Below are 15,231 nucleotides of genomic sequence, written 5' to 3' on the forward strand. Positions count from 1 at the left end.
TGTGTGGGGGGGGGGGGGGGGGGGGGGATTTTAAAAATCCTTAGGGGTACATGCCCCCCTCCCCCCTTAAATTCATCTCTGAATGTCTAACACTTACTAGATTCCCTTTGCTAAACTCTACAGAGTTCTTGTTGGACATTGGAACTTAGATAGTTTGTCTATACTGTACGGGTTCAACAAATATATTTCAATATCTTTGTCAAATTACTCCAAATTGATGTAGTTTAATAAATATAAACGGCATCTATAATATTCTCTATTGGTAATTTTATAAATACATCGTAGATTTATTCTTTTTAGTTCTTCTATATGTGTATACTCCAAATTAACACTTTCCTCTAACCGTGCTTATAAATGTCTGGTACTCATTTTCACAACTATAGTGTCTTATCACAGGTGAAATCTCGAATACACCCGTGTTAGTTCTGCATTAAATTGTAAAACCTTAACGTATATAAGAGAGTTATCCTTCGTATTACTTATCAACTAAGTTGCTCGGACTCTCCAAAAATGTTGCCGCACCCGTGTTGGATCCTTCAAAAATACACTATTTTTGGAGGATCCGACATGCACCCGTCGACATTTTTGAAGAGTCCGAGCAACATAGCTTATCAATACTGATGACTATTTCTGGTTTTCATTTTCTGTCGAGGACTGTGATGCGATTGTTACCATCATTAACTTCTTCTTAACTCAATTAAGCTTTAGTATCTGCCTGATACACTTTGTTAAAGCAAAACCATTTCAAGGTCGTACGCATATCACCAGAAGTTTTCAGAAGATTACCCCTGGAATCAGTAATATCATTATACATGGAAATGATTGCTCATGGTATAACCCAAGAATAATTAGGAAACATCATGTAAAGATGGAAAGTATTCTCTATTGGTACATTTATGAATACATCGTAGATTTGTTCTTTTAGTTCTTCTATATGCTTATATTCAAAATTAACACTTTTCTCTAACTGTGCTTATGCATGTCTGGTACTCATTTTCACAACTATGGTGTCTTGTCACAGGTGAAATCGTGAATACACCTTGTTATATTTACATGTAAGTTCTGCATTAGAAACCTATAATGTACATAAGAGAGTTATCTTTGTATTACTTATCAATAGTACTGATGACTATTTCTGGTTTTCATTCTCTATTGAGGACTGTGATGTAATTGTTAATCACCAATGTCTTCTTCTTAACTCAATTAAGCTTTAATATCTGCCTGATACAATTTGTTGAGGCACAACCACTTCAAAGGTCGTACACATATCACTAGAAGTTTTCAGAAATTCATACTAGGGAATTAAAACAAGTACTAGAGAGTCACTCACACCTAGGATGTGATCTAAAGCAATTTTGGAACTCCTAGAATCTTCATTTATGTCAAGGAGATTCAACAGTTAATATATAACCAAAAAAGTTTGTTTTAGCCCGAATTGCACAGTACGATATCCCGACTAAGGGAATTAGATTGAACCCTTTTCCTCCCTTTAGCTGCACCCCTGTTTATACGTGCATGAGAAGAGGTAACCAAGAACAAATTGGGACTAAACCCATATACAAGTATGCATCTAATCAATAAGTATTTCAAGAATTAATCAGACAATCACTTATTTATATCAAAAGAAAAGAAGCTACTCTTTATAGTTACTGCAAATTACAAAATACAATTAAAGGGTGAAAAATGAAGGGGGCGTGGGCCACAAGTTTTACCTGAGGCAGCAAGAAGAATACCCTCGACAAGGATAATTCCACCAAGTCCTAACCAAGCAAGAAGAAATGCACTCTCATTTTTCTGAAATTCCTTGGATCCAGATTCCTCCGCTGGTTGGGTAGCTAAGCTGGGCTTTTCAATGGGTTCTCGTCGGATAATTGTATCCCTCTCTCTTTTCCCCTTTTGTTGTTTCTTCTTTACTGTGGTGGAAACCGATGACCCAAAACCTAAAGAACTCGAGCTGGCTGCCTTCTTAGCCACCGGAGATGATGCGGTGTCCTCTGAAGAATTATCAGAAGAAGAGTCCTCGAATTTGATGGAGAAATTTCTGGGGTTGGAGTGTTGATGTCGTTGAGAGTGGAGAAGATGAAGATGAGGTCTCTTCGTATGTGGTGAATTCAGTAGTAGCGCCATTTTCAGTTTACTTTGTTAACTGCCTCTTTTTTTCTCTTCTTCGTTCTTTAATTGTTGCCTTTGATGTTTAGCACACATTTCCTTATTTCTTATCCCAGAACATAAACTAAAATTATACTAGTTAATGATATAATAGTGACTTTAACCCGATCTTCTTTTACATTTTTATCATTGTTAATTTGGTGATATTTTTCTATTTTGAGATTAGTGTGAACTGATATTATTTTTCTTTTTGAGAGATTGATATAGAGCTACTTAAGAAGAAAGCAAACAAATTTGTTTTAGCAATAATGTATTTGAATTTGCCTCTACTTGTAATTTGTGTAGACTTTTAAAGGAGTAAATTCTTGTTGATAAAATCAAAACCGAACAGGATGAAAAATCAATAATAAGTATCTTATTTTATTGATTTAGCGTATTTACAAACCGAAAACCAATAAACATCAAACCAACCTATGTGCACCCCTTAACCAAACACCCTTTCTTTGGTTTCACACATTGATATACTCCTAGCAACTTCTTGTTATTTCTTTCTCTATACTGCTTTGGACTGTTTTTTTTTTCTTCAGCTGAATATCCGAAAACAGTCTCCTACCTCCAAAATTGGGGTAAGGTCTATGAACACTTTATCCTCCCCAAACTCTACTTTGTAAGATTACACTAGATATGTTGTTGATATACTCCCAGCATCATTACATCTCTTTGGTTTTATCAGATATAGAAACACTATCCAAATTAAGCAAAAAATAATCAAAATACACATAAGTAGTTTCGCCGAAGAATTGCTCAATAAATAGTCTGGCCATGAGGTGTTTCCTCTGAACGCCATCTTAAAGAATGACATGCATGAAAATACTTTAATTTGCTTGCTTGGCCGTGATGAAATCACCATATCAGCGCTATTTAGTTGTTATTACGATGGAAAGCTTCTTTTAAAATCAACTCCAACTCTTCAATGGTGGGCTGCTATCTGCGTGCACAATTCATGGTTTAGTACAGTGGAGGGAATGTGTTTTCTCAATGCGGGGGTAGAACTCCTTTTAGCATTTCAAGAGTTCCATTTCCTTGCAAAGGCTTGTAATGTCCGGTATTATTCCCCCATGGCAACTCCTTACAATGCCACTCCCAGCAAGATCATTCAGTATATCAGCTGGATCTTTGGCTCCTCCATGCTGCAAGAATTTTGTTCTCAAAGCCGAACCAGTGTCCAATGATAAAGGATCCTCTTGGCACATCCTTTGCCAGATACTCGTGGCAAAGCATTTTGCATACAAGTAGCTATAATAACCTGCACAAGTAAGGCAAAAGTTATTGCACCATTTTCTTAGCAAGGGCACTGAGCAAAACTAAAAATACAATCGATATAAGCTACCGTAGAACTGATAAAATCCTTACAATTATCATTTTCAAAAAAGAATTGACAAAATCCTTAGACCTTGCTGTTACTATTCTCAAAAAGAAGAATTGACAAAATCCTTACTGTTACTATTCTCAAAAAGAACTGATAAAATCCAGAGATTCAAAACCAAGCATTCCAAATAGCAATGTTTATCAAAAAGAAATAAGTCAAATAACAATGAAGACAGAAAATCTTCACAAATATCTAATACGAATGTTGCTCTACCTTCTGGAAAAGGTAATTATTTATTACACTCTAAACTAAAATCTTCTGCATGCTTTAAGATAGAACTCTACAACTAGAACACGTTGAAAATAAAAGGGTTGTATGTTATGGAATAGAAAATTCTTGCATCTGCTATTTCCACAGTTCTCCATTACACTATATGAAGCAGTGAGTTTTCTATGTCAACTATTGCCTTTTAGGGAACAAAAAACCTTTATGGACATGATCATTTGATTACAAAACATATTTTAATTTATATAAGTAGTCGTGGCATCTCAAAATTTTGGTTCATCAATCGAATCCCCTTTCGATAAGATTGCAGAGGTCTCTAAGAACGAAAAATTGACGTCCAGAAAAGGAGAATACATGATTTAACCACTCAGTAAGAAGAGAAGGCAAAAACGAAAATACCACCCACCATAACATCTTGCCAAAACTTTAACTAGCCCCATCACTGTCTCTCACTACTACTGAGTTCTGAGAATCGCACAACAAATTATAGAGGAATGCCACATCTACCAAGCAACCAATCTATCACTTAGTTCGATTTTCAAGACAGACTTTAGCTCTTAGTATAAAGTTGATAAAAACGTTCTGATTGGACCACCAACTATGAATCATGCATTTCTAGTAAATTATGTCTGAATAGCCAAACAGTAGGTGTGCAGATGGTATATCAGACAAAAAGTAGTGCAATATTCTCTCACATATACATGCAACTATCACATATAATTAGGGGTGTTCATGGTTCGGTTTGGATCGGTTATTAGTTAAAACCAAAACCAAATCAATTTAAATCGGTTTTTAAATTTCTAAACCAAACCAAACCAAATAAAAAATAATAATTATCGGTTTGGTTATCGCTGGTTTGGTTAGTTTTTTTCGGGTTTTTTCGGTTTGAAAGTAATAAGTTTGTTGAGGACATACGCATCTCAATAGACACAAACACTTCGTACATGAATAATTCACAAATAAGCTATTACACAAACAAAGTGATTCATCCAATGTACCAAGTTTCAGAACTAAAAAAACTCATTGTCAATAACATAAAGTTGGTTCAATATTCTGCAGATCTCAACATCTTATCAATAGACTTTTCAATAAAATTACACCTTAAAATATTGAGAATTAATTCTCAAAAAAAAAACAACAACCAATATTTCATAGTCAACTAATCAATTACCATCTTCTTTAGTTTGAGATTTAAATTATTCAATGTTACGTTAGAAAATTTTATAAAGAACAGAGAAAGTGTCATCTTTAAAGTAATGAATATTGAGGGATTTACTTTTACTAGTTAGGCTAAAATTTAAGTGTTGGGCTTCAGAAAATAGTAAAATTAAAACTTAAGTTAATTAAATTTATCAAAATACTTATATTTTATTTGTAAATAATTATAAAATTTATATATATAACTTCTTGGTCCGGTTTGGTTATTTTTGCGGTTAATTTTTAGTAAAACCAAACCAAATAATATCGGTTTTTCAAATTTTAAAACCAATCCTAACCAAATCAAACCAAATATCGGTTTTTTTAATCGGTTTGATTCGGATTGCGGTTCGGTTTGATTTTATAACCATAACCATGAACAGCCCTAACAATAATGTTCTATTCAGATACCTGCGCCATAGTTTGTAAGGTGACTGAATCGGGTATGCCAATGTGTTCCATCCACATGCGTCCAACTTGTATGTTGTCTTTTTAAATCTGCAACAATTGCCATCGTATCTATCCCTGCGGATGGCTGCTCCCCAAAGAGTGTTTGATCAACTAGTGCATAGAGAATCTGAATAAATGAGAAAGTTGCATAGGTCAAAATTCCTGCCTCAAGTTTGATAAAGTGGAAATGAAGAAATGCTTATAAAAAGAGTTACTAGGAAGGGGCCGTAAAACATACCTGGCGTTGCAATTCAGTTGCAGCAAACATCTTTTTAGCTCCCACCATTGATTCTACAAGTTCTTTGGGAATAATATCACCAGTTGAGTAGTGTTTAGCAAATGTCTTTAACACCCGATAATCCCAGGCATAGGACCTATGGATCAACAACAGTTAAAAAGCTTCAGTAATAACTGATGAGACGGCAATAACATGCGCATTTATCCTGAAGATAGAATAAATAGCAATTGCATAATAGTGGTGGATTAACCTGAAACTAGAATTAAAAGACTTTTCTATTTCGTGCCAAATCTAATGACGACGATATCACAAGAAAGAAAAAGGTAAATAAACAGCAGATAATCAAATGAGCAGTGTGCATCTAAACATTTTCTTCATTGCTGATGAAAAGTATGGATCAAAGATATTGCATTTGGCTCACTCAAATAGGTTTGAAGGCGTTTCAGCAAAATCAAGAACCACCCTCGTACCGGAAAAGTGTTGGTATTCCTGCACAGGTAGCCAGCAATCAAGTGAACTCGATTATGATTTCAAAGCATAAGTGAAAACCACTAGCAAATAGAATCAGAATAAAACTAGTACCGTTCTTGAAAGCAATGAATGTAGAGCATGCCCAAACTCATGGAAAAGTGTTTCTACTTCAGAATGGTTAAGCCTCACCGGAGCCAAACTCGACCCAGAGAAATTGCAAACAAGCGCTACAACCTACAAATTAACATGCACAGATCATTTTCAATTACTCCTACTAGGTAAAATAGTTAACATGCACAGATCATTTTCAATAACTAGGTAAAATACAATAGAATTACTGCAACGATCCACATAATATCCATGAAGCAGTGAGCTTAAAGTAGACTCTAGCATGATATATGCATTTAAGGAATCAGTTCTTCTGGGAGGAGAATGCCAAACACGGAAAGTTTCATCTGGTTAAATGGGATAAGGTTATGAGGGACAGAAAGGGGGGAGGAATGGGAGTAAAAAATCTGAAGATGCACAACAAGAGTGATTTTCAAGTGGTTGTGGAAATATAATTCAGAAGATCAAGCATTCTGGAAGAAGATAATTGAAGCTGTCTATGGTAAAAGAGATGGTTGGAGACCTTGTCCTGAAACTCACATTCGACTTCGAGAGGATGGATTTGGAAAAACATTAGCAGGTTGTGGGTTGAGTCTCAGTCACATTAAAATAGAAGTGGGAAATGCTGAAGACATTAGGTTGTGCTAAGATAACTGGACAGGGTATGAAAGCTTAAAGATCAAATTTCCAGTGACATACAGTTTCTCCATCAATAAGAGTGGTACTATAGCTGAATTTCATTCAAGTTCAGGCTAGCAAGTATATTTTATAAGAAACTTGAATGACTGGGAAGTGGATGAGTGGATTGTTTCTGTCAGATGTTGCAACAGCTAGATTGAGTTACTGATCAGAACAGAAGGGAATCCTTGATAAGGGCAGATAGTAAGAATTATAAGTTCTCAATTGGTAACTGTTACAGAATTTTGATGAGGCAATCAGACTGTTGGGAACTTAATTGGCCCTGGAAGATAAAACTCCCATCAAAGGTGGCATGCTTTGATTGGATTACAGCCTTTGAAGCTTTCATAGCTCAGAATAATCTCCAGAAGAGAGGTTTCTCTATTGTTAACAGGTGTTATTTGTGTGAAGAGAACAGGAATAGAACATTTGTTTCTCCAATGTAAATGGTCCAGGCAATGCTGGGATCTATTCCTCAGTATCTGGTGGTGTTTCTTAGACAATACCTAATAGCATGAGGGGTCTGCTGGAGTGCTGGCAGGGACAGGGAATTCAAAAAACTTGAAACAAATCAGGATCACTATTCCTCTATGATTTTTTTGGACTCTATGGTTGGAAGGGACTAGAGCTTGTTTTGAAGGACAAAAAAGCCTTTATCTCTAGAACTAAGCACAATTGTTCAATCTTTTTTTCCGGTGTAATAGCAGGCAAATTGAAAGTATGGAGCAGTATATGGATTTCTTGGAAATGTCAGGAGGAAGATAGTAGTTGCATCTTTGTTGTAGTACACACTGTACAGTAGATTCTGATCTGTCTCGAGTTCTATACATTTTTTTTTTACCATCTTGGTACCTTTTATTGATAATACCTTCACCATTTAAAAAAAAAAAAAAAGACTACCTTGAGATTATAGAAACCTAATAATTTACAAGTAAAAACAAACATTTTATTTGGGACAAGTTTCTATTAGCATAAAGTAAAAACAACTTCTCTGGGTGACCTTTCAAAACACATTAAAATAATACGTATTCCATCCAATCTCATTTTATGTGATGCAGTTTGACTGTGCACAAAGTTCAAGAAAGAAATTACTTTTATAACTAGTGGTCTAAAAGAAGCCATAGATATTTGTGTGGCTATAAATTTTCTCATAAGAGTAAAAGGGCAAGTTTGAAGCTAAATTGTTAGTAGTAGTAGTAAATATAGGAAGGTAGTATCATTCTTTTTGGGACACACTAAAAAGGAAAATGCATCGTATAAAAAGGAACATAGGAAGTAAAAATCACAAAATCCACAACTTGCAAGTAGAAATAAACATTTCATTTAAGAAAATTTTGAGGTCTATCAGAATAAAGCCAACTACTATAAATAAACTTATTGGTTGACCTTCAGATTTATTGTCCAGTTTTAAGCTAGGCAGGTGCAAGCACACTTGATCTTTACCAATTTCCAGGGAGTTGTGAAATTTAAGTACCAATAACACATCATACCCAATCTAAACAGGTAGTTGAAAAGTCAATGTTAAAAGCGGTTGACTGATCGACAGAGCATTTCCTGGTGGTTCTATATTCCTCAGACTTACAAGTTACTATAGCCACTTGCCACATAGAGATACAAAAAACTACATGTGTAGCATATAATGAAAACTGATATGAAGAAAAAGAGAATAATGCTCTTACATACAGGAAGTTGGTATTCTGTCTCAGAAACTTGACGCCCTCCTCGGATAGCAAAATGAGCACAAATGGGATGTTTACCTTTTCTTGATTTTAGATCGAGGTATAAGTACCCCAGGTCTCCCTGAAAATACGTGTTATAAACTAGTTCAAGTGGATGGATGTTAAGACTACTACTAAATGGACATTAATGAAAGAGCCAAATGCACATCAGGATATTAAATGATCAAGTCAACAGAAAAAAGAAAGGTAAAGTTAAGTTAAATCTGCCAACATTCCGAATTATTGACAACTAGTCCATTCTTGCCGTCCAAAGGTCAATATTGCAAAGAAAAAGAATGATTCATGCCAATGTACTAATAGGTTGATTAGTAAATAAATAGCATTAGTAATAACAATCACGAAGTAGATTTCCCCTTTGCCACACCAAATTTATCATCTCAAAAGGAAAAAGCTAAAATAAAGAAAGAAAAGGAATTCTCTTGAAGAGGTCAGAACTGGGAATTCAGTAATCTCATAGTTAATATGACATATGTTACAATATAACAAGACAACCACTATTTCTAGTATATTAAACTTGCCTCAGTAGGATGATGTAACACTATCTTCATCACATCAGGATGCCATGATTCACCAGGTGCAAGGGGTACTCCATGAAAGGTCACACCAAAGAGTGACTCAACCAAAACCTTCAAACCCTCGATACACTGTTGTAAAGGAAAATATGATGCTATAGCCTGCAATATTGATAGACAAGAATAGTTCTGTCAAAAAAGAGAAAACCTTTCAGAGCATGTAAAAGTCTTCATTAGAGCAGCATTATGCACTTCATATGTCAGCTGAATCAGAATTCTATATGTACTTCTAGATAGTACAGGTCTATATGGCATACCCATTCACAACAAAAGTAAGCAGAAACGGGAAATAAGTACACCTCAAAATTTTCAAGTGTATGCTCTCTCCTCCGTCCATCTCATTTTAAGATTTACATCCAACTTCACCAACAAGAACAAATGAAAGGTAACATTTCCATGAAAAATAAATAAGAACACAAGACCAAGTCCAATTTACTCAATTATGTTAGTTGCACATGAAATAGACTACACTTTGACAAAGCCCGAAACCCTAACGGTGGTGCTAGATTTGCTCCAAGCAGGAAAACAAGGATGTGGACAAATCCTTTTTAAAGACTAAGTAATTACCTCAATGCTTCAAGTTCCAGGAGGACCCTGACCTCTCAATGCCTGGGAAACATGCCTTAGTTTTCATTTTTAGTTCAATTTAATCAAATGACTTTGCATCCCTGATTAGCTATCATCAAATAAATTGTAAGTTCTCATCTATCTATGGATACACGAAAATAAGAATGCAGAGTAAGGAGAGCATTGATACACCTTGATAATAAAAGCTCAAAGAAGTAGCAAAGATAACAGAAAAACCGTTAGGCTTAACTCTTTACCGAGGAGTCCAACTTGTATTTTGCAGACTTCATCAACCACGTGAAGTACGCCTCATCCCATGGATCCAACTCTCCATTGGGATCACCACTATTCTCTCTCTTGAAATTCTGAATCGCCTCAAACTCCTATTCAAACATATGAACATTTAGAAGAGCTTGAAACAGCTCCTACAGAATAACATAATCAGTGTCTCATTCATATAAAGTAAAATCTACTTCCAGGACATACTTGATCAGCCTTGGGTCTGACCACTTTGCTCATCTCAAGCAAAAAGGACATGACCACTTCAGGAGATGCAGCCATAGTAGAATGCAGAGCAAATTCAGCATAAGATTTATGCCCCATAAGCTGCAAATTAAAAGGGCAAGGCATATTAGTATTGACAACAATGTCTCTTTTTTCTTCTTTTTTTTCTTTTGGGAAAGATGCTTAGTAAAATCTAAAACATCGTTTATAAATGCACAAGTGGAAGTAATAGTGAATAGTGAGAATCAAGGACAGCTATCTGGCTGTCAAATATCTTTGGATTTCTTCCACTTGAAATTCGATTTGAACCAAAGATGGTAAAAAAGTACTGAATAATGATTGGTCGAATCAGGAAAATATAAATTCAACATTGCCAATCTTAAGTTACAGTCTCTGCCCCGAAATAGTTATCTTACTTTCCTGTTTAGATTGTGACAAGATATTTTACTACATATCTTCTTATGCTGCTATTCGTATAGAAACTATAAAGGGAAGGTCCAGATGTATTCTACTCCAATAGTACCTTTTTGCATCATGTTCTCATGTTTTTATATTTTTTTTCCCTGGAATTATGATGAAATATCCAGCATTAGTTAAAATGTGTGTGACCATCACTTCTAAAAGCGTAAGCTGTTATTCTTTTAATTGTATTCTCAACAAGCTCCCTCATGTGCGAACTTGATTCTTTTTCATGGGTCAAGCACACAATTTTTTTTTGATAATGGGTGACGGTGAAATTTGATTCCTAGGACCTTTGCCTGCCCTGATACTACTAATACCATGTTGAAGTGTGTGACCATCTCATCTAAAAAGTTGAGCTATTAGAGAGAGAATAGTTTTTATTATTTAATAGTATTCTCAACACGCCTCCTCACGTGCGGCCTAATTCTTTTTCATGGGCCAAGTATGTGGAAAATCCATTTGATAATGAATGGCGGTGAGATTTTATCCCAGGAGCTCCACATGCACTGATACCATGTAAAGAAATGAATTTTGGGCCTAACTCATCCTCAAAAAGAAAATATCCACAAAGGTTGTTGCCTATGTACATACAGACTCACGCATACAACAAGTGTAAATAATATCCCTGACTTCACCCCTGTACTTGGAAAGGGGAAGGTTAAAGGACATTCCATCACCTCTCAGTATAATTTGAAGTTCTATTTTGAAACAAAAATTCACAACTACAAAATTTGTAATGAAACTGATGCATTAGAATTAGGTCACATCTAAAATTAGGTCTTTCATAAATTCCATTATCATTAGGTCATCTTCTTTATTTTCTTATTTGACAACATGGCATCAGAACCTCTTTGATATTGGTAGAGACTAAAGTAGCTTCCGTCTACTGGCTTACGACCTTATACTGCCAGTCTGGCTACTCCAGCAATACCATGCCTCTTTGGAGTGACCGTTTCAACAGCACTATATATCTTTTCCAGTGATTTTTCAGCGGCGCGCCTATTTTTCAGCCATTTCCAGCGAGATTCCAACGACTAGACTTCTCTGATGAGATTCTGCGATGATAATTTTTTTTACTGATTTTGCTGCAAAGTTTTCAACAACCAACTGGACTATTTGCTTTACATGTTTTCCAAATAAGCAAACTCAACTTGGTATCTCTACCATGAGTTCTAGGTACATGTTTGAATTTAGCAACATTACGTGTTAATATTAAGTTAGCTACTCATTGATTAAATTTAAAATGCAGATACATAGAATGTATATCAAACCAACAAATAGGTGTGTCTTGTATTTCATTACATCATCAAATCACCTTTTGTGGAATGTATCTCACACCAATAAATAAGTGTATCTTGTATTACATTATCATCAAAGATTCAAATCAACTTTACTCTCTTATTTCACACAATGTTTCAGAACTAAATTGGTAATTAAAAATGTCCCTTCTCGAACAACTTAAACTTTTAAATAAGATGGTCACAAAATTTAACATAGAACAACAACATGCAGAGGTTTTGTGTAGGATCCTTACTGCTACCAATAAACAAAATCTCCACATGCTAGGCCCAAAAAATAGAATCAGGCTACAAATGAGGAGGCTTGTTCTAGAACTAAATAATTTAGAATTTGAAGTGCCCTTTCTCTAATAGCTTAAGTTTTTTGATGAAAAGATCACTCAATTCTTTTGATGAGAACTTAACACAATTCAACAAAAACTAATCACTTTGCTAGACCAAAAGTGTCCACACACCAACCTGTGCAAATTCATGTCTAGTTGCAATAAGCTTATCAAGAACCTCAAGGTTTGCATGTGGAACAGAATTTCCTTGAACATATGCCACCTTCCTGACCTGGACAAGATCATGAGAAAAATACACTAAATCTTTGAGTCATTGAATATAAAGCTCTTTTCTTTTTCCCATCGGTATTTGAACGAAAGATCATGAAAATAAACAAATAAGGTAAAAACAGTTGAGAGAAATATAAATGTTTAAGTCTCTTCTTAACCTGTCAATGTATAGAGAGATTAGATGGAATCTTTTGGATGTCGAAAGGTGTTTATATGAGGAAAGGAATAACAAGGTAATTGCACTTAGTTGAAATAAAGTGAAAAATTGTGATTCACAGAGCAAAGGATTGTCCACATCTTTTCTGTTCTCCATATTTGCCAAGTCCAAAAATTGATGCACAATTCATGAATTGGTGCCATAATCATTTTTTTTTCTTTGGTGGTCTTCTCTTTTCCTTTCCCTAAGTCTAAATTCATCATTCAAGACTCCCATACATAAACCCATTAATCGTTGAAATAGATATAATGTTTACTAGGCTTCCACTGTCATCCATGATTTTTTTTGACAAAGACTGTCATCCATGATTTTCTATGTTAATGTAAGAGGTTTACCTTGAGCTGCTAATGATTTAGTTTACCGACACTAGGAGAGAGTGAACAGGGAAGAAGTTGATGTACTAATGTAGATATGCATAATTTTGATTGCTCTAAAAACCATTTAAAAAATTTCTCAACAGGATTAAGTTATAACAGAAATCCGAGGTTGCTTAATGTTACCCCAGCATCTGGTGCACATTGAAGAAAGCCTTGCAGAGTACTTGACTCAGTTGCTAAGCGAAATCCTTTTTCTTTGGTTTTATCTCTTAACCCCCAAGATCCCTTAGATGAACCTGGCAGGTTACGATAGATAGGGCTGACAAGGTGGTGCAATTTTTTAGGGATCTTAGACGCTGGAAATATATCCACATGGCCTGGGTCAGTAATAATATTTTCATTATACCTGACAAAAAGAAAAAGGAAAAATGAGCATTCATTCAGTCATGCAGAGCTGCATGACTAGATACATTACAGGAAAATTGATACATTATGCAATAAACAATAGTCAAAATGAAATTAAGAGCTGAATAGAGTCCTGTTCCAGCAGATAACCCAGAGGTGAGTTTGCAAAGACTACATCATTGGTCCCATAACTGCCACTTACAATGAACAGAAGAGAAAAAAATTGTACTGTCATCAAGGAAGAGGAAAAGGAAGGAGGAGATGAACGGCTCCTTTTGACCCTTCACCAGCTAGAGGCCTTCAAAGGTATTACTCAAGAGTTCACAGTTGAAAAGCATAATACTGAGCACCTATTTAATTCTGCTTATGCAAATTTAGATGCATTTCAAATTAGATGCATAAACTCAGCCTGAAAAATACGAGCTTTGTTCTAAACAAATTAAAGAAAACATTAATTAAAAAGAAACAAAACAAATCTCAGTCAAACACCAAATTTTAACTTCTCCAAATGCTAGTTCAGTAAATCATCTAAAAAAAGTTGCACGTGCTGTATGGGTGCTCACTTAAACTCAACTACAGATCTGTGAAAAACTGAATATAATTTTTTTTTTTTTTTAATGACCAAGGAAACCCGTAGCCGCTACCCTTTGGGTGCGCACAGGGTAACCCACAATAGCAAGCCCGGTGCGACGAGTTCGACCCAGAAGGCAAACCTCTTGCTTTCGCTGGCAAGGGGTTTCGAACTTGAGACCTCCAACATGGAAGTCCCAAGCCCAAACCACTGGGCCACCCCGAAGGGTAAAACTGAATATAACTTTTTCCATTAGGAATATCATAAATTTGATAATCACCCCAGAAATTAAATTTAAGTTAGAATAGCATAACTGGTAAAGATTCAGTAGACTGAATCCAACATATAGTCAAAATTCAAATGTTCCATGGCGTAAGTCTACTTATTTGAAGAATAAAGCTGTGGTTCAAATATCAATTGATATAAAACAAATAGTACACAAGAGGGCAAGAAATAGTGGGTAAATCTCATTTCAAATACAAAACCAACTTCTAGACCTACAAGCATCATGTGATCTCTTTTAACAACAGCATGAAAATTACAGAAAACATCAAAAAGGTCCATCAGTTCATAAAATTCCAGGAAGACTAACAAGGAGGCGATTCTCACTTACTCTCTAGACAACTGAATAATGTCAATGGCAAGCTCATTAGCTCGATCCAGTTTTTCTGTGAAACCACCAAAGGTTCTTAAATTAGTGAAACAGCAACGATTTACCGAGAAAAACAGCAGTTGTAAGAAGTCAAGTACCAGAGCAAAGATGGATTCCACCCTTCTCCAAGTCCATTCGTAGAAAGCGGGCTGCCCTATGCGCTTCATGTGTGAGTGAATTGCTGTCTTTTTCTGCTTTGTTCACTGCCTTGTATATACTATGGTTTGTATTAAGATACTGCATACCAAGGAGAAAAAAAGTCAATAAACCAATTGCACTGAGAATCTTCCAAAGCAACTACATCTTGAAGAGAATCCATCACTGGCAAGTGACATTTCCAAAATAAGACTACCCTTATACAAAGTATTTCATTAATCTAGTGAGCATTGCCAGCTTGGAGACAGTTTTGGTTCCCCAACCCCTCGGGGGGTGAGGCTGGGGGGGGGGGGGGGGGGGGAAATGGGGGGG

The 15,231-nt window shown here is 35.6% G+C and overlaps 2 protein-coding genes across 5 annotated transcripts in view; both read right to left on the reverse strand.

Moving 5' to 3' along the window:
- LOC102583711 (protein LOW PSII ACCUMULATION 2, chloroplastic) overlaps positions 1 to 2,248 on the reverse strand; it is a 4,525-nt gene extending 2,277 nt beyond the window's left edge. The window contains exon 1 of the mRNA XM_006365189.2: positions 1,713 to 2,248. Within this exon, the coding sequence (XP_006365251.1) occupies positions 1,713 to 2,127 (415 nt within the window). The 5' untranslated portion in view covers positions 2,128 to 2,248. The remainder of the gene's footprint in view (positions 1 to 1,712) is intronic.
- Positions 2,249 to 2,691: 443 nt separating this feature from the next.
- Positions 2,692 to 15,231, reverse strand: part of LOC102584257 (probable mitochondrial intermediate peptidase, mitochondrial) — a 14,142-nt gene continuing 1,602 nt past the window's right edge. For 3 of the 4 annotated variants that reach the window (XM_015304353.1, XM_015304355.1, XM_015304354.1), the window contains 13 exons: positions 14,862 to 15,000; positions 14,721 to 14,779; positions 13,319 to 13,541; positions 12,507 to 12,602; positions 10,270 to 10,389; positions 10,041 to 10,166; positions 9,163 to 9,318; positions 8,589 to 8,705; positions 6,231 to 6,353; positions 6,070 to 6,137; positions 5,649 to 5,784; positions 5,372 to 5,537; positions 2,692 to 3,415 (listed from right to left, as the gene is read on the reverse strand). In XM_015304353.1, the coding sequence (XP_015159839.1) occupies positions 3,168 to 3,415; positions 5,372 to 5,537; positions 5,649 to 5,784; positions 6,070 to 6,137; positions 6,231 to 6,353; positions 8,589 to 8,705; positions 9,163 to 9,318; positions 10,041 to 10,166; positions 10,270 to 10,389; positions 12,507 to 12,602; positions 13,319 to 13,541; positions 14,721 to 14,779; positions 14,862 to 14,930 (1,707 nt within the window). In that variant the 5' untranslated portion in view covers positions 14,931 to 15,000 and the 3' untranslated portion in view covers positions 2,692 to 3,167. The remainder of the gene's footprint in view (positions 3,416 to 5,371; positions 5,538 to 5,648; positions 5,785 to 6,069; positions 6,138 to 6,230; positions 6,354 to 8,588; positions 8,706 to 9,162; positions 9,319 to 10,040; positions 10,167 to 10,269; positions 10,390 to 12,506; positions 12,603 to 13,318; positions 13,542 to 14,720; positions 14,780 to 14,861; positions 15,001 to 15,231) is intronic. The other variant, XM_006365191.2, reaches the window with a different exon arrangement.

The sequence above is a fragment of the Solanum tuberosum genome, unplaced genomic scaffold (assembly GCF_000226075.1).
Source record: "Solanum tuberosum cultivar DM 1-3 516 R44 unplaced genomic scaffold, SolTub_3.0 scf00533, whole genome shotgun sequence".
Classification (NCBI taxonomy): domain Eukaryota; kingdom Viridiplantae; phylum Streptophyta; class Magnoliopsida; order Solanales; family Solanaceae; genus Solanum; species Solanum tuberosum.